This window comes from Pezoporus flaviventris, unplaced genomic scaffold (genome assembly GCF_033815535.1).
Source record: "Pezoporus flaviventris isolate CSIRO_AGI_PZ_B2104156 unplaced genomic scaffold, CSIRO_AGI_Pfla_v1 ptg000013l, whole genome shotgun sequence".
In the NCBI taxonomy this organism is placed as follows: Eukaryota; Metazoa; Chordata; class Aves; order Psittaciformes; family Psittacidae; genus Pezoporus; species Pezoporus flaviventris.
This window is the reverse complement of record NW_026892561.1, coordinates 20,618,265-20,636,931: the sequence shown is the minus strand read 5'-3', so window position 1 is coordinate 20,636,931 and position 18,667 is coordinate 20,618,265. Positions and strand designations below refer to the sequence as shown.

The 18,667-nt window shown below is 44.7% G+C and overlaps 1 protein-coding gene across 4 annotated transcripts in view; it reads right to left on the bottom strand.

Moving 5' to 3' along the window:
- SMG7 (SMG7 nonsense mediated mRNA decay factor) overlaps nucleotides 1-10,152 on the bottom strand; it is a 66,943-nt gene extending 56,791 nt beyond the window's left edge. For 3 of the 4 annotated variants that reach the window (XM_061452083.1, XM_061452085.1, XM_061452084.1), the window contains exon 1: nucleotides 9,831-10,152. In XM_061452083.1, the coding sequence (XP_061308067.1) occupies nucleotides 9,831-9,859 (29 nt within the window). In that variant the 5' untranslated portion in view covers nucleotides 9,860-10,152. The remainder of the gene's footprint in view (nucleotides 1-9,830) is intronic. The other variant, XM_061452086.1, reaches the window with a different exon arrangement.
- Nucleotides 10,153-18,667: the final 8,515 nt, after the last annotated feature.

The window sequence follows — 18,667 nt, the reverse complement described above, 5'->3', positions numbered from 1 at the left end:
CAACAGCCTGGATCTCATGATCAATTGTTTTGTATAGTATACCAGCACATCCAAAGCAAATTTTAGAATAATTCTGGCACTATTTTTCAGCATTTGACAATAAAGCAGGGAAACTAAGTGAATCACACTGCTCTACCCTCAAAATCTGAAATATGTTTATTTAACAGCAGTCAATCACACAAACAAAATCTCCTGCAGCAGAGTCCTTAAGACTCTAATGAAGATCCCAAAGACCTTCATGTCTTTCTGATCACTCAGTCCTAAAGGCTCCTGGGTCTTTAGGACACTCTTCGGCCACATCACTTAACACACCAACATAGCAGTTTCTAGCTTTGTAATCCTCAGAATTATTTCAAGAATTAAAAGAATCAGTTATACATGACAGAAAACGTATCTTTTTACAACCATCTTTAATGCAAAGTCCACAGAATTTCACCCGATTTTGAGAGTATGTAGTCACATCATCTTTTTTAGTGTTCACTTCTGCCTAGCGATCTATGATGAAATCTACCAAAATAGTCTGCAGTAGAACAAGCAGCATCAGCAAGCATTTGACGTCTTCATTAGAAGCATACTGGATATATCTTTCCAGATAGTTTAAAGCTTTAGAGGTTGTTTTAGTCTTTGATATCAAAACCAGGAGTACTGCAGCTAAAGCTGGACTGTGCACCCACTAAGCCATAATCCTCTACAACTGTCTCTGCCCCAAGCCCATAATTCCCAGAGTTCACCTCCAAACAAAATAAAACTCTAAAATTAAATATTCAGGGTGGAAAATTGCCAGACGTTTATGCCCTAGCATAATCTATGCAACATATTCCTAAATTAAGGCCTATTAATTCAAATGAATGTTGAATTTATTACTTCTTTTCTAGTTAAAGGCTTCATGTATGTTCAACTTTATGCATGTTGATGGTATTAAGACAAACTGAAATGCTTTCTAGATTTTATTGCAAGTTTACTCTGCATCTTTCAGTAATTTAATTTACAACCATTAACCCAGATAAAAATCTCACCTTTTTCTTCATATCAAAATAACATTTCCTTTATTTTACTAGTAACAGCAGCTGAATGTTGGTGTTTTCAGAGGTGCCCAGTTTTCATGCTTTATACACTCTTGGCAGTTTGGGGGTTTTATTTAATGTGTGGCTTAAATCCTTTGGACACTATTTTTACTGCTACTCACAAAAAACCAGACCCACAAGTAGATCAGCTTTTTCCAGGCAGCAGCTGGCTAGATCAAGCCTCTAGGCTCAGAAGTTTTGTCACAGCACTGTCCTCGACAAGGATTTACACTACTTCAAGACAGAAAACTAGCATCTATACAAAAGACAAAAGTTTTGTCCCATTCTTCTTTTTCCCCCTCTTCGTAGGTACAGACAGTTAGCATTTCTATTTTTGGTTATTATTAGGCTAATCTTGAAGAACTATCCTAAAAGACCCCTCTTAATGTATCTTAAATTAAGAGCACACATGCTCAAAGGCACTGTCAAAACCAATACTGACTGCAGAAGGAAGTGAAGTCTGTCAGAGTTCTTTGTTGGCTGTACGAAACCCTGGTTTAAAAAATAGATTATCACACAGTTGCAGCTGTTTGACACATAGCAATATCCACGTGCTTTCTTCAAATCATGGTGAGACCAAGACTGGACATAGCAAAGCAAATACCAGGAGACTTTAACTGCAGCAGAAAATACAGCAGCAGAATTTATAGGAATATCATAAAACAAAAGGGGGGGAAATGGCCTCATCAATGAATTCATCAAAAACGTATTTCCTTCTATTCCTGACACCACCTACAGGGAAGTTAAACTGTGACAAATAACACAGCATAGACCACTGGAGAGTCCAGGAGGCCTGGAACAGGCTGGCCCCAAACAAACTTCCCTTTGCTGTAGACTGATGAAATGGGAACTATCAAAGCCTCATTAAATCAAGGCACCAAGAAACACCAAGTCTTGAATAAAGACTCTTGATGCTCAAAAGGTCTGTTTTACTGCATCCATACAATAAGCCTAATTTCTGCCCAAGTTTCTTTAGAATAATTCAAGAAATTTTCCCTGCATTCATTTGGCAGAATCAATCTTAAAGGTTTCACTGGAAATACATTCAATATTAATTTCTGATTTCCTAACAGCCAGAGAGCAGCTCTCTGAGATAATTTAGTCATATGACAAGTGGGGCCCAGACTCAAAACAGACAATACTTCAGAGGGTGGGAGGAAAGAAAATAAAAATTAGCTCACATATATCAATATTAGATGAAGCAGAAAACTGTTCAATAGGGCTGAGCACTAGAGGATACTTTCAACACCACAGACAATGAAGTAAGAGAAATAGACTCCCAATGTATTCAAAACATCATTAAGCACTTTCAGAAAAAATACACTTCTTTTCCCTAAAAGTGGAAGAGAAAATTAACTGAAGCAGGACTCTGAAGTACCTCAAGGGTATCTCTGATTTGAGTCCCATCAGTGAAATTCAGTCTGTTGCCCACAGCTGTGTAACAATCCCAAGAGACTCCTCAGCCTTCTGGTTCCTTATGATAATCCTTGAGTGCAGAAGCCAGTGTGAATAATCAGAGAAAAGTCCTACTGAAATAGAGAAAGAAGAGAAAGCATACCTAATGTTACTCAAAAGGCTCTTACTCTACCCCAACTCACAGCATTACATTGATGGGAACAGGTAGCTGCTGATGTAACTTGGAGGATTACACACTTATCAGAACACTGCTTAATCCATTTCCCCCACATTTGGTTGCCTATGAAGTCCCCAAGCTTATGATCAGAAGTTCTTAAATTCAAATGCAGAAAAAAAAGCAGTGGCCAGACAAGTCTTGAAATGTGGCCTAAAGGCAAGATTCTAAGCATGGCTGCACAAGCGGAAGGTGGTGATAAAGCCAGTACAACTGTAAAGCTACGTTCAATGAGATACTGCATGCAACAACATGAGTTCTGAAGGGGCAAATACAAAAAAATGCCACCAGCCCTCCCCCTCCTGTGTGAACAGTGAGAAATTATGGCCCATGAGTCAGCTCCACATTTCCTCATGTCACTTCACAACAAACATTGTTAGTCCTCTATTCTTTTCACTACAGTTAAGATGGAGAAATAGAGTTAAGATGCCAGAGCCCTCCCTAAGCATACGAAATCTTACGTTTTACAAATCACCACTGAGATCTATGACCTCCCTAGTAATATATTAAGCAGTACAGGACCAAAGTATGCAATTCTGCTAATGATTTTAAGGAAACAAATCTGTAGTTTTACTCCCCTCCTCCTTGACAGCAGCTGTGCGGTTTTCAAGTGAGATGAGGACAAGCCTCAAGTTTAAAGTAACAAAAGCAGTAACTAATGCCTGCCCACTTATACTCCTTATACATTAAAGCTGCATTCCTTAACTGCTTTTCCACGATTGCTTACACTAAGAGTGTGCTTCTACTAGTGAATCTCTAATTGCTGTTACGAAGATTCAATGGCAGTAATGAAAGACCCTTAAAACTCTAAAGCCCCCAGCAATTCCTCACCCAGCAAAATCAGGCACCCAGTCACCATGCACTTGAACTGCTCTTACTCCTCTGATTTTTGCTGGCTCAGCAGAGCAGTAAAGATGCCAAGGCATCTATCCATCAAGTCACTGTCTTTTACCATCAACTCAAGCAGCCCTGAGCAATGACTTCAGCCAGCCTTTTCTTCTCAAGTGGGAAGCACCAAGATATCTGAAAAATGCATGCAATAGCCAATGTGGTAAATTGAAAAGCAGGGCAGCTTCATGTTCCATATAGATTGATTTAAAAAAAGCTTTAAGTTGCTTAATGTAAAAGTTAGTTCTGCAATTCAGTGTCCAGTTTATTTGGAGGCAAAACATCTCAGCAGGTTAGGGTTACTTGTTATGAAATTGCTATGTGGAAGATGCACTCTTAGAACAGATAATTTTACAAGTAGCTTGAATATCATGGTATACTTTATACTGAGTACTTCAATAAAACAGGTAAGCATTCACTAAGCAAACGTATCTTCTTACCATGCAGTGAAACCAAGAAACATAGCAAAGTAAAAAAAAAAAACACCTCCATATCCAAGGAAGGGGGGCAGCTTTGCAAAATGCTTTGGTGCAGCTTAAGTGCCCCATCAAAATTTCAGATAAGCACCACCTGGTTTCAGTGCCACAACAGAACCTTCTTCTCTTCAATAAAGATCAAACAACATAGGAATATGCAAGTTAGAACAAAAACTAATTGCTACAAGAATAATCCCTTCCATCAAAAAAAAAAAAATAAATACAGCTGTAACTTTACTTACACTAACCTGCACTTCTAGGTCACTGGAACACTGTTTTGTAAGTAAGCTCAAGCACAGCACAAAGAAACAGTAAGCTGTATTCTGCAGCAAGAAGGAAAAGGGGAAGACACTCAGCCCAGACTGAAAACAGGGGTACTATTAGTGACAGTGATACCGGTTACGATCTACATATATATAATAGTATATTTTTATATTCCATATATAGCTACCACTATAGGAAATGAGGCATTATTTACTAGCGTTATGGGTTAATGAGCACATTAATGATAATGAGCACTATCACTAGAAGAAGCAGTCCCACCCTGACTTTATTATTAGGGCCTTACTCCTGTGGCACACAACCTCACCCCTTTTCTCTGCACATGTCTGATAACATGATGAATGGGACCAGGAAACCAACTCAGGGAAAACTTTGTGGGTCAAAACCAAAACAAAAGCAGTTTTAACCTAGCATAGTTCCCTAGTCCAGTTCACTGAAGACCTGGCCATAAACTTTCACCGTCAATTCAGGGCTGAGGGTGAGAGAAACAGCAACTCTCTGTCAGGAACTGTTCAAGTTTAAAACACACCCTTTGCCTATATGGCCAAGCTTTTGCCAAGTACTAAACAGGTAGGGTCAAGTTCTCCGATTACTGTAGCCCACTTCCCTCTGGCACACATTCTTACACAGTCACCTTCCTGCCAGTCCCTCCAGCAGAAAAATGTGCCCACCACATGCTAAACTGTACATGCATTCAAATCCTCACTATTTACTCCAGACAGAAGAACAAACTCAAACTCCACACAGAGAAGCACATGCCGTGGCTGACATGAAGCTCTGCATGTGGTGATTTACATTGGCTGAGCTCTACTTATTTCTCTTTCAACAGACAGGCTCATTTGGATCACTCTACTATCCAGCTAACTTTCATAAAGTTAATGGTGACAATAAACTTTGAAACTTCTATCCCTCTACAGAAGACCACTAAATTTTGTTAAAAGTCACTTGAGAAAGGGAAGAAAAAAAGTGGTAAGCAGTACATTTGCACAAGCCTTGCTTCCTCAGGAATCTAGACATGAAAAAAGTATCAGAGCTATGACTGTACACCCAGAGCCCCAGGGCTCGTGTCCTGGGGCTCTCAGCAAGATTAATTTCCTTCAGCAGAAAGCTCAGAGGAAAACTGCCTGACACTTCTTTATTGTAATTTTTATTTTTATTTTTTACTTCATAGCTCACCACAAAAAACTTACTGACCAGTAGTTAAGTAGTAATCATCAATCTTATCTGACTTTTAAAATCATTACCTTCACTCTTAAATAAGTGTTGCTCATTCTAAATATTAGCAGCAATTCCAGTTATCAAATGCTAAAAACACCTTGTATGGAGAAGAGGGAGGAGGACAAAATAAGAAGAGACACTTTCCTTTTATGTTCCCCCAAAGGAAAATACTGTGCTAAGAGACACCTTCTGAAAGTCCAATGCAGTATTTGATCTCTCAACTACTCCTCTGTTTAAAATTAATTCAAGAGTAAACAATGTATGAGAGGAGCATTAATAATTTCAGAATATAAAAAAGATGGAGGGAATACTTTCCAAGACTGCCTGGTCTTGTTCAGATACCAAGACAAATCAAGAAAGATGTGCAACAACTGGAGCAAGGTCAGTAGGGTCTCTCAGGGCAGCCCAGGCTGGAGCACTTGCATATGGGGCTGGAAGAGAGGCTACGGCAGTGGGGCTTGGCCAGCCTGGGGCAGGGAAGGCTGTGGGGCACCCACAGCAGCCGCACACATGCGGGAAGGGGATTGAGAAGAGTCAGGCTCTCTACCATGACATATGGTAGGAGGATGACAGACAACTGGCATAACTTAAAACATGAGAGGTTCAGTTTCAAATGGTATCCTGTTTTTTGTCTTTCCAGCACTGACAAACCAACTCTACATCATCCTGATCAGGAATCAGTACCAGAACATGCTCATACACAGAGAATGAAGCACTAAATTACCTCTGCTCTACCCTCCTTCATTAACAGTGAAGAAACACTGTAAGAAGTACATCGTGGACTGGCAGACAACAAAGGAGCAACCATGGAGAGACATGGCAGATGCAGAAGTTAATGGAGCTACTGATGAGTCTTTGAAAAGAGCCACAATTTAAATTATTAAAGCAGTCAAGCCTTTAATGAAGTTGGTTACAGCATCGTCATAAGGCTACAGGAAACTACATACTGGTTTGTCAGCACTAGAATTTCTAAGCAGTGTTTAAGCCCTGTAATTCGAACACTTCTATGTTTACAGAGGGCTAAAAGCCACAATTTACCAGAATAATGCCACATTTAACTACTGAGTTCACATCTTTATGAAATGCAATTGAAGCAGTCAAAGTGCTTAACTTTTCAATCCAAATTAACTACGTTTTGAACATTATAAATCTGAACACATAAAATTGGCAATGAACATATTTCCTTAACGTAAGCAAACGTGGACTGAAGCTTGGTACTGTCTTATAAAAAGGACGTGTTTGGAAGTTTCTGTGGTATTATGCTAGAAATTGTAACGATATTTTGCTTATAGATTACTTCTTCTGTACCTAGCAGAATAAACGAAACATTTACTGTAAGGCAACTGCCCCAGGAGATTACTTTGATTTATGGGGAGTACTTGTAGATTCCCAAAGGGGCACAAGTGATATGGATACAAATTTTTAGCCAGATGAGACAAATGCATTCACCTGAACAGACACAAACCATGCCTCTTTTTCCTACAAGCTCTTTTAAAGAGCATTTGGAAAGGTCTACTCACCTGACCAGATGCAATTCAAATCTTTGGGAAGTGACTCAAACAATGACCTGAGAGAAGTAGCTAGCAAACTTGATGGGACAGAATACACTCAGTAATCTTGAAAGGCGACCTTGCAAAGGATAATAAGACTAAGAAAGCAAAAATCCCAACACTTTCTTACAACATATGAAGGTCACTTAAAAAAAAACTGCTGCAACTTTTGAATGATTCAGTACATGAAGTCCGACCTTCTTTGTTTTTTATGGAAGACTTCTGTAGGAGTCTTAGGTGTTTGTCAGTTCTCACACTTTGACTGAAGTGGCACAGTCTTTTAAGGACAGAATTTTAAAACAGCTGATTCATATACATATATATAGAAAGCAAGAGACCGGTAGTGGAGGAGTTAAGGCAGTCCAGCTTTCTTTCCTACTCATTTTTTCAGCATCTCAATTCTTGCAGAGTCATTATTTCACTAGTTATTCAACCATTATGTGGTCACCTTAGAAATTCAGCTCTCTTCTGCCTAAACTTCAAATACAGATAAAGGTTTCTCACAAAAACTTATGTCCCACCTTAGTTTTAAGACAATGGAGACCAGCAGAGACTAACTGTTCCACATCTTCATTTGGCACAATGTTTTATTAAGCTGCCCTGGCACATCGTTATACCTTTGTCCATTTATTCCTTCACCATTACACTCAGATTGAGCCTGTAATACTAGAGGAAGAAGAAGGATGCCCTCCTCCTTAAGGCAAAGGACCAACAGAACTGGCTCTGAGAGTTTGAGGCTCTATACCCAGTTTCCTTTATGAGCTTGGGCTGCAGTAATACACAGATCAATTTCTGCTCTATGCAAATCAAACAATATAAATATATACTCTGTGGATATAAAAAGCAGTTCACAGGTTTCAAGGAAACCTTCCCTAAGCTTACCTTCTATACAAAGGAACAAACCCAAATACTCTACAGAGACAAGGTGAAGATTACCAACTTCAAAGTGCTTCAAAAGTTTGGGAGGGTGAGTATCCTAGATTTTTTTTAGGAGAAGATCAGATTCTTGGTGACAAACACAGGAGTCACTACTTGTATTACATTAGGGCTCAGATGCCTCAGTCCCGTTGCATTACGCAGAATACAAAAAAGCAGTGAAGAAAAAGCAATAAAGGCCCAGGATAAGCTACTGTGTTGGAAGAACAAAGCTAGGAGAAACAGGTGATTAGTGCCTACATGCTTGTAGGCAAGGAGGATCTCCAGCTTGGTGCAGCAGAATACAGAATGCTAAGTCTGGTAGTGCAGCAATGTGACTGAGACAGGACAAGCATGACTTCCACAGTACCACCTTATAATGAAATAAGGCAGCCAAAGACTTGTAGCCATGGGGACAGAGGGGTAAGCAAGAGGTTACAAATTAAGACACATACTACAATACAAAAGCAAGTCTTTTACTAGTAGAGAAGAGCTAGTAATAAGGCATTTAAGAGATTTTACTGTAATGTAATGGGAAAGAATGAAGAAGTCTTTAAGGCAGCATAGGCAAGCAGCCTGGAAGAGAAGAGTAATTTTTCTCTTCTCTAATAACAAGTTACTGCTAATAGGGGAAAAAAAAAAAAAAGAAGCATATATATACATATATTCATTTCTTGAAAAGATAAACTTGAGACAGGATCTGAACTACCTGTACCAGAAGGAAGCAAAGATAAAAGACAAGATGAGGAAGCGGAGGATCTGGAGAATCAGTATGGGGAGACAGCTCATGTGTTTCAGAACCCTGGATAGAAAGTGTTTCAGAAATGTAAAAACCTCCTTGAATTCACTCCTTAGAAATCCTTCCCAGCCCCTGGACTATTCAGAAAGAAAGCACATGACCTTTTGGCATACCTACTCCTTTTCCATAAGGAGCTCTGGATGGGTCAGGGGCAACACATCACAGACAACACAGCATTTGGTATTTTACAGCTATGGAAAAGCCATTCGTATCTCGCAATGCTCCTTTCCAAAATCACTAGAGAAAGAGCATTTCATATCCAAAAGACAAGTTCACCTAAAAGCCTATAAAAGTTTTCCTCATATCAGCATCCAGCGCTCTTGACTTCAGGGATTTGGGAACATTTCCGTTCAGTGAAGCGTTTCAAAGGACAGCTATGGCCGACTCCCTTTCCTCTCAAACCCTCGGCTGACAATCCCCGAAACCGATCAACTGTATAAGCTGCCAGGCCATTCAGCAGGCCTCGGGCTGACCTGCTGAAGGCTGAGACACAATTCTTTTTACTTCCATTCTCCCAGAGCACCTCACAGGGCTGGGAGTGCAAGTTTCACTTCACTGCTGGGATCAAACTTCACAGTCATTCCGCAGCTCCGGGTTATAAAGCGTCTACTTGAAAGACGCTTGAGAATTCCGGCAGAGAAGCCGGCATGGGCTTCCCTGCGTTCCCCGCGGCTTTAAAGCACCAGCATGACCTTGCTGAGGAGCCCTCGGCGCGCCGGGCCGCTCTCAGCTAAGCGGCAGCCAAGACTACCCGCCTATGGGTATGCGGCTCCGTCCCGCCTCACTCCCCACCAGCCATGCAGGGCCCGGTAACGAACGTAGAGGCAGCCCTCCCTACAGTCACATCCCCCCCAGTCCAGAGCTTCTCGCTGCCGCTGTGAGGCCTCCTCACGCTTGAGGGAACCACGTCCTCCAGCTCTTCGCTGCCTCCAGAGCCGCTGGCCACAGCCTTGCCTCAGAGCAGGCGGCGAACCTCCCCCCCGCCGCCGCTTCCCGGCCGGCTCTCACCGGAGATACTGCGCACACAGCAGGCTCATCCTCCGCTGCTCCCCACTCCGTCCCGCCGCGGCCCTCACAGCCCGGGCCGGCCAGCCGCGCCCGCGCCGCCGCCGCGGTCGCTGCCGCCTCCGGCCGCCGCCGCCATCTTCCCGTGCAGGGCCTGCCGCCGCGGGGGAGGGGCGGCAGGAAGGAAGGGGCGACGGTGTCCCCGCTCCGCGCTCCGGCCGGGCAAAGACCGTCTGCGCCCCGTCGGCCCCAGCAGCGCCGACCACGGAAACCCCAGGGGCCCCGGCAGGCTCTGACAGTCACGGCCACTCACTTGCCCGCACCCCCGCCGCCCCGCTGAGGTGCCCGGACCCTCCCGCCGCGCCGGCCACGCTTCCGGGCCAGACCCCGCCCCCGCCAGCACTTCCGGCGGCGCCACCAGCAAACCCTTCCCCCCACCGACCCTCGGCGGCGCCCGCCGATTGGCTCGCCCGCTGCCATAGCAACCGAGGGGGCTGCGGGGCGTCGTCACGGCAACTGTGGCGCCTTCCCGCCCGCCGGGGCTGAGGCCTGCCGTCTCGGCGTTCAGCAGGCTGTCCTGCCCCACGCCGCGCCGTTCCTCGGTAGCCCGTCTTACCAGATTCCCCTTCACGGAACGCGTGGAGGCGGGAGGGTCAGCTTGCCGAGAGGTGGTGGGAGAGCCCCCGACCCTCGGCACACGGGCGGCAGTGGCAGCCCCACGCTTTCCTGGGAGAGGTTTTAGCGGGATCAACGCTAGCAGGCCTGGACTTCTCACGTGAATCAGAGTGCCCGATCCCTGCCTGCTTGCTTGCCCACACCTAAGGATTCCCAGGGTTTGGCCACTCAGGTGTCCAGCCCCGAGGATCACCCCAAAGTGTCCCAAATGGTCCTCACCTCAGGTTCCTTCCATTACCCACTGCTTGGGAGGCAGCAAGCTCAGGCACAGAGGGGGCTCACCAGGGATGCAGCCTGCAGCACATGGCCCCAGAGTCAGCGCTGCAGGCGGCAGCTCGCATAGTGGAGCAATTGCATGGGCGTGTTAGGCAGTAACCCTGCACCTTGGTACAGCAGTCTTATCGCATCTAAATATTTGCACTTTTTACACTATTTACACCATGCAATGCCACATCCTGTGCCTAATTTGTGACTCATTTTATGCTCAAACATGTCTGTTTCGTCAGGAAAATTCCCCCTGAGCCATTTGACCAAGTGAGCCAGCCTGAGGGAAAGAGGCAGGTGACAGTTTGGGATCAGATGCACACCAAGGAGGCTGGCTAATGTTATTGTGTTATTTGAGCAGGTAAGTGACCCCAAGGACAAAATGAAAGATCGTGTTTCAAAAATAAATCCATCACATTTTTTTCAGGTTGAAACGAGAATGTGTTTAGGGAAATTATTTTCAGAGTGCACATGTCTAAACAGAAGCTTCTCAAGGCTGCAGAATTGGTTTCCTAGTTTCAGTGCAATCAGGGCTGGGCAGTGAGCCATGCCGCCAAACCTCCACTGAATCCTGTGCAGCCCTTGTGGCAGGCATTGCAGCAAGCCTTGAGGCTCTGGGCTCAGCCTCCATCCCTGCAATCTCTCGACTGCAAAGCAGATGCAAACTGGTTCAGCACTGGGCAAACTGCGACTGCTTCTGCCTGACCAGAACCTGTGGAGGCTGAGTTTCCACAGCTGCCACAGGTGCCCTGAGATTGTATCTCCTGTATCAATGCACAAATGCAGCTCTTAGAAGCTGCATCTCTTGGGGCACATTATCCAAGTCTCTCCCAGACCCTTCATGTTATCTACACAATCTGGAGCCACCCCTCTGGTTCCTGAGCTGGCATGCTTCAGGGACCCTGCATCTCTGAGGAGGTGCTCCTACTGTTACTGCTACACTACTGTGCAGATATCTCAAGCTATTTCTGCTCTTCCCATACTTTTCCATCCATTCCTTCTCCTTACAGTGGAGCTGAAAAACCCAGATTTTGAAAGCAGAAGGACCTTAAGCCACCGCTACTTTCCTTTCCACCAGCCCCTCACTTCCACCCGCTATTTGCAGCCAGGTCGTTCTCCAGTCCTGCATTGACAGTATCCACAGCAGTGGAGCAGTGCCGTGAGAACAGCTTACATTAGCTGAAGCAGGAAAAGCCAAAACCTTACAGGAATTCAGGCTTCCTGTGAGCCTCCCTACCTCCCACACAGCTGACTTGGGATTTTCAGTTTTCTCCATCACTCTTCTCCCAGTGACTGTTCCAGGGACTCTGCCACCCCTCTTTAGTCTTGGGCAAACAAACTTTATTTTACACCCTTTTATGATTTTATTTGTTTGCTGGAAAAGATCATGTGCCAGAGACTTCCTCCCAGGCAGAATGGTATCATACAACCTGACTATTAGATAGCCACCAAACTGCAAAGAGCACTCGGGCACATACTGTGCTTCATGCCCCCTTGGCAGCAACGTTATTGCTTAAAATAAAATGCTTAAAATAAAATTACTGTTAACCTGTGTTGCTATTGCTCAAATAAAGAATAAGAAATTCTTTACTTTTCTGTCCACTTTAGCACTGTGCTGGGCCTTAGACAAAGTCACTGGATCACAGGCTGTTGTTCTCTGCAACTGCAAGTGCACTTCTGAGCTCTACAGGTTGCATCAGTGCAAACAGGAGTTTCTAGGGCTGCCTCTTCTTGACCTGTGTATTTGCATGTGGATAGGAGAGGGAAAATCTGAAGGTAGAAACTTGATTTGGGGTATTTTTGCCAGGAATTGGGTGGCATGTTCTGGCTTTCTGCAGCATCTCTTTGGCCAATGAATGTAGGTTTTACCCAGGAGGCCATAAAGTGCTCCTTCGAGGCGTCAAACTCATACCGCATCACGAACAGGCAGCATTGACTCAACAGCTGTCTTGTTTGGTCTTGTCTGAGTCCAGTCCACTTCTACAGCCACCCCAAAAGACTTGAAAATTTCACGTAGGGCAGAACTGACTTCAGAGTCTTGGGCACTGGGGAGCAGGCAGTCCTAGCTATTTGCAAGAGAATCTGATAGATGTTGTTGCCGGTCTTATTTAGCCTGTTTGATGACAATATAAATTGCCAAGTGGAGCCATATCTCAGGGCAGCTATGTTGGGGAAGCTATGGTCCATTACGGCAACCTGCCCAGCCACAAAGCCTCCCTTAGTCCTTTCTCACTCCTCTTGAATATCTTCCAGACACAGAAGCAAAGGATGTCAGAGCCTTTGCAAGTTTTTCTGTTTTTTCAGGGCTTTTCCTCTGAATTCTGAGGTCTTCTACTTCCCTCTGAGTTTCTGCATTGTTAGAACATATCTGTCCATTAGGACAGTGTGTTCATGAGTTTCTCTCTCCTGCCTTCTCTTCTTGCCTCTCAGAGAGATCTTCTACATACCTGTGCCTTTGGATTTGGCCTCAGTTTCTCCCATGCAACATTTTTGAGTATGTGGTGTTGCTGCTGATTTCTCTGCTCTGTTTCTTAGGAAATTCTTCTCCAAACCTTTTGGTGTACACAACAAGGGGGATAATTTCCTTCCATTTATCTGCCATTAGTTTTGTTCTAAGAGATTTGTGATAAAATCCTTGTCTTCAAAGAAGCATATTTCCCATAGAGGTCAATGTATATTATCATTTTTGTCATTAATGGGTCAATATCTGTGGCCTACCATTTTATTAATTACACAGCATCAGGAAGCATGTGATCCCCAGATGAGGACAGTACACCAGAAACACTGTGAACACAGTGAATAACCCTGACCCTCGGCCAGCAATGCAGCCAAAATGCCCAGGGATGAAGCTGCTTGGCTCTCTAGAGGGCAAGTCTCATATTCCCAAATGTGAACCTGTTTTACATCCTTTGACAGCCTCTACTACTGTACAAGCTCAGCATTTAACAGACCTTGGGCATGTTTATCCTCAAATCACGAATCTAGCCTGCTCTAAGAAGAAAGTGACTGACCATTCCCACTGAACAGATGGTCAGAGGAGCAGAAGAGATTTCCTCAAAGCTGTTTAAGACAAGAATGGAAAGGTGGGCAAAATCAGAGCCTGCTCCCATCCTTCTTCATTAACAATAACATCTTTAGTTGTCCAGACATATCCTGTGAGTGTTGCAAAGTCCACAGTCTCCCTTTTGTGGTGTAAACTGTTCCTCTGCTTTCACATAAAGCTGTGGCTGCTGGACAGCCCTCTGTCTCAGTGCCAAACCTCGGCTTTTAGGTCTCTGAGACATCACGTTTTCCTGCTGCTTAGAGTCAAAACCTTGGATCAAGGAAAGATGAGAATACAGCTCAACAACTGAATGATGAAGTGCCAGATTCTCAGCCGGTTCAGTGATTATTTCATTCTTAATGCTGTGAATGCGGGAAATTAGTACTCAAAAGCAATTGAAGAACTTCAAGGAAGAAACAAAGAATGAAGTTACTTAAACAATCTTAATTTCCCCCTGTATTCATCCCTCTAGTAATTATGTTACTGTGATTAAAATATACTTGTTTTCATCTCAGATGATACTTCTGAGATTTTTAATTGTTAATGACAAAAGCTTCATCTTACCCCAAATATAAACACATTTCTCCAAATATAACTTACATGCAAAACTCCAGGGATTTTTATTCTATAGAAGTAAGTTTGTCAAGTATTCATTATTCCCTTGCAAATATCACTCAGAACAAAGAAAAAATTGTAAAATAGGCTACATCTCTTAAAGAAATCATTTTAATCCTTAAATTCATAAAGTATCTAATGCATTTAATTTTAATTCCTTGAGAGTAAGTGCCACACATTTTGAAAAGAAGTACCCTTTTACATTAAATAAAAGCTAAGTCCCCCTTGGAAGGGAAAAAGAAAGCAGATGTTCTTGGGGAGCCATGCCTACTGCCTGCGGCTCACACCTCCATCCTGTGTAAACCCAGCTCAGATTGTGACCATACAGATCGATCCATCCTGCACACCTGAGCTGTAACCTCAGACAGAATTAGAGACATTAAAATGCCTGCAGAGCTAATTGTATCTGTGGCTGATTCTCAGCTGCTGAATATGGGCAAGTGAGAAATCTGTTACCAAGCTGACCTTCCTGAGGACATATCTTGAAAAGTCAGTCTAGTGTCCTTTAAATGCTTCACAGCTTTTAGGATCAGTTTGCAGAGGCCACCACACAACCTTGAAACATCTTCAGGAGCTCATGGGAGCTTTATCCCACAGCATACTTTGGCAGCTTGTTCCAGGACCTGATGAACCATGCCCTGAGAAAATCTCTTGAGCTGGAAGAAGCAGTCACTGGTTGGCCCCTGGCTATGCTCCCTGGGCTACTCATGAATTTTCAGACCTTGGTTATAAGTTATCTCTTTCACTGGCTGCTCTTCAGCCTTGTTTGAACGTTTGCTTTTCATCAGAAATGAAAGGTTTCTCCCTTTGGGCCAGGCTGTCCCATCCTATGTGGCCTCAGACCTGGTTGCTACAGGTTTAATAGCTCCCTCCAGCTCTACCAGGCCCATGCTACAGCAGCTAGCCCTGAGCCGTGCCTGTGTGCTTCCATTTACTGTCCTGTGTGGTTGCTCCATGATCAACTGGTTCAGCTTGGCTGGTCCAGCCTGGCCCAATCTGACAGTCCAGTTTGGCTTCCTTACATTTGCAAATCCTTGAGCTCGCAGAGGCTGTGTTTGCAGGCATGGACTTTGTTTAGATACATTCAGATTATATCTCAAAAATGGGTGTAAACTAAAAACCTGCTTTTGTGGGAACCAGGGGGTTTATTCCACCTGAGATCAGCCCATGGGGAAAGGACTCAGGAGAGACATGAGGAGTACTCTCAGGAATTCCATCCTCTGCTTGAGAGATGCTTTTAAGCTCAGGTTCCTGCTCTCCTGCCCTTGTAGAGCAGCCCTCTCTGGCTGCCCCTCCACCCCCCAGCAGGAATTGCCCTTTTTTCCAGTAGGTTTAGGTTGATTTAAAGAGTTTACAAACTGCCAGTTTAAAAGCTTTAAGCTGTAAGATTTCCCTTCATCTTCCTGAGCCCAAGGGGAGAGACAAGGTGAAAGACAGTACTGGAAGGACCATGGTCCCCCCATGCCTCATGCCAATGAACACAGGCATGATCTTCCTGCTTTCTGCTGCTCCACTGCATCTGAGGCCCATCAATCTGGAAAGCGAAGAGCTGGACAGATCCGTGTGCAGAAAATACCCTTGGTGTGAACCACAGGCAATGTTTCAGGTGCGCTTAACAGGTCGGGCTCTGCTTCTCAAGTCCTGCAGGCAGTGCTGCTACAAGCTCTCTGTGTCAAGGTAGTCAAGCATTTCTCCATGATATTTTCTTCCTCAGAGAATAAAACCAAGCTAATCAACCCTCTGCTGTCCGTCTATCCTGCTGTACCAGCTCCGCAGATGGCAGATGGCTGCCTGCTGTCACGGGCTGGGTTGGAGCCCAAATCAGCTGGGGGACTCAGGGCCCTCTGGCGATGCACAGCAAGGGCTGAAAGGGAACATCTGGCTCCTGTGGCTATGGGTCCTGTTTTCAACAGTGGGAAATTTGCACCCACATTTTCAGGGAAAGCAGCAAGGAACATAAAATAAAGGCTGCCTTGAAAAACACTGGAGGAAAAAAAGGTGAAATAACCTCCTCTGGCACACATAAGTGTGTTGAAGGTGAGTAGCCTCTCCTCCTGCACTCAGCTCCTTCTGCAGCCCAGTCTCTACCAGGCACTTTGCTCTGGGTGTAAATCTCTTGTGTGCTGTACCTTGGGCTGGCTGACCCACCACACAGCCTTGCAGGCATCGTTCCTGTGTCAAAACCTACGACTGGCTCTCAAACCGGCAGCGTTGCTAAGTGACAGCTGATTTACCACATCACTTACCCACCGCAGCACACAGCAGGAAAGCAGAGGAAAAGGTACAGGTAGCACTGGCCAGACCTCACCGCCACCATGCCCAGGCAGTGCATAACCCACATCTGGACAGGCCACATTGAGCTTTCACTATGTGGTGCTTACAGTCAAACCCCAACATGAAATGAATCAGGCAGAGATTTGGCGGGGCACACCAGGAACTGGCAGGCCTGGGGGGTTGCAGTGGGGATCACCAAGCAGCAGGAGAGCTCAGCCACATGTGGTCTTCTCCATTTGTGCCCTCTTCTGTAACAGCAGCACCTGGTGCTTCTACAACTGCAGGTGGCACAATCGATAGAAGGCTGAAGGGAAAACATGCCTCCTGCAAAATTTCTTATGCAAAATGCAAAATTAGTGGGAAATGGGGCTAGGATTAACCAAGAAATTAAAAAAAAATGTAAGTTTCTCACCTGAGCTTCAGTCTCTTCTGTATGAAAGGAGTCTTCTTGCACAGGTCAAAACCCCATGTTTCATATTGGTGCAGAGTTGTACCACCCCAAGGGAAGGGGTAGGACACCATCATAGGTGGGAATGTACGGGAGAGAAGTGCCATGTTGTGCATTGTCAAGACCTCTTGCAGCTCTGGGCTGGAGTCAAACCAGTGGCGTTACAATGCCATTCCCATCTGAAACCTGTGTTGACGTAAACCAGGATGAGCCAAGGGGATCTGGGCCAACCACCAGGGGAGATGTCTGAACTAAGATGAGCCTGAGGTCAGCTCTTGTGCAGGAACTGTGGTGGCTTCTAGCTTTTTTCATCACTTCACATGATTGTTACCTCTGGTAGAGACACTGGAGGCTCCGCAATGGCAAACAAACACAGTTATCCCCGCCTTGCCAGTGTGGGAAAACAGCTTACCCAGAAACATCAGGTATCCCAAGTTTTCCAAATGAAAAGAGGTTTCTATCCCTCAGTGTTTTAGACTCCAGTTTTTGAACTTGTTTCCTATTTTTTAACAAAATTGGAGAACAAGTTTTGGAAAGCAGAGCCACGAGCACATGCACACAGTAGACCAGCATGTATGTGACCAAGGCAGGCTTGAAGAATGTTCTCTTCTTCTGCTATTACCCTAAGGTTTATAAATGCTAATCAAAGCTGTGTTTTTAAAGGCAGCTTTGTGCCGAGCACAGCACCGCTGATAAAGTACAGAGAGCCACAACCTTTCTTAAAGCAGCAAGTCTCTCCCTTTCAGGGTAAGAGTGGGGCAGCACAAAAACCGCTCAACACAACCCCCAAAATCTCATCCCATTGGATCATCAAATATCCATAGAGAACTAATAGGAAGGTAGAGCACCATAACTCTACTGACTTGATATTGTTTCTTAGTTTATTTATTGTCCTACAACAGCTGATGGAAAGAGATGATTCTGCTTTCCCTGGCCATCCTCACAGCTGAGCAAGCAAAGGTGACACCAACGTTTTTGGGACCCCATTAGGACTCTTTTCATGGGTTGGAGATTGCTGCATGCATCTAATGCGCAGGTGACCTTATCCAGACTTGCACCTGGGTCACACTGCCACTGGGAAGGTTTTTGTCAGGGGTCAAGGAAGGCAGCACCTACACCATCCCAGCAGGGCAGTGGCTGGGCTGCTGTTCTACCTCATTCCCCAACTAAGCCAGCCCTGCAGCAAATATGCCATGTCTGTGCCACCTACCAGCCTGTTGTCATGGGGTTTGTTTGGCTTTGGGACTAACACCTAGAGTGAACACCTGAGAACCCAAATTATTTTGTGTTTGTGGCAGCAAGCTGTCTCAGCATGCCTCTCCCTCAATGACAGCTTAGTGTGAATTAAAAATCAGCATAAAAATATAACCCCATGGACCACCACTAGCCATCAGTGCGTGCTCCCCAGGTTACGACTGCAAGTGAGGTCTCTGCAGCATGGATTTAAGGGTTCCCTGAGCAAACAGACTCAATATCCTCTTGGTTTTTTTCCCCAGGGGTCTTGCTCCTTCATATCACTCA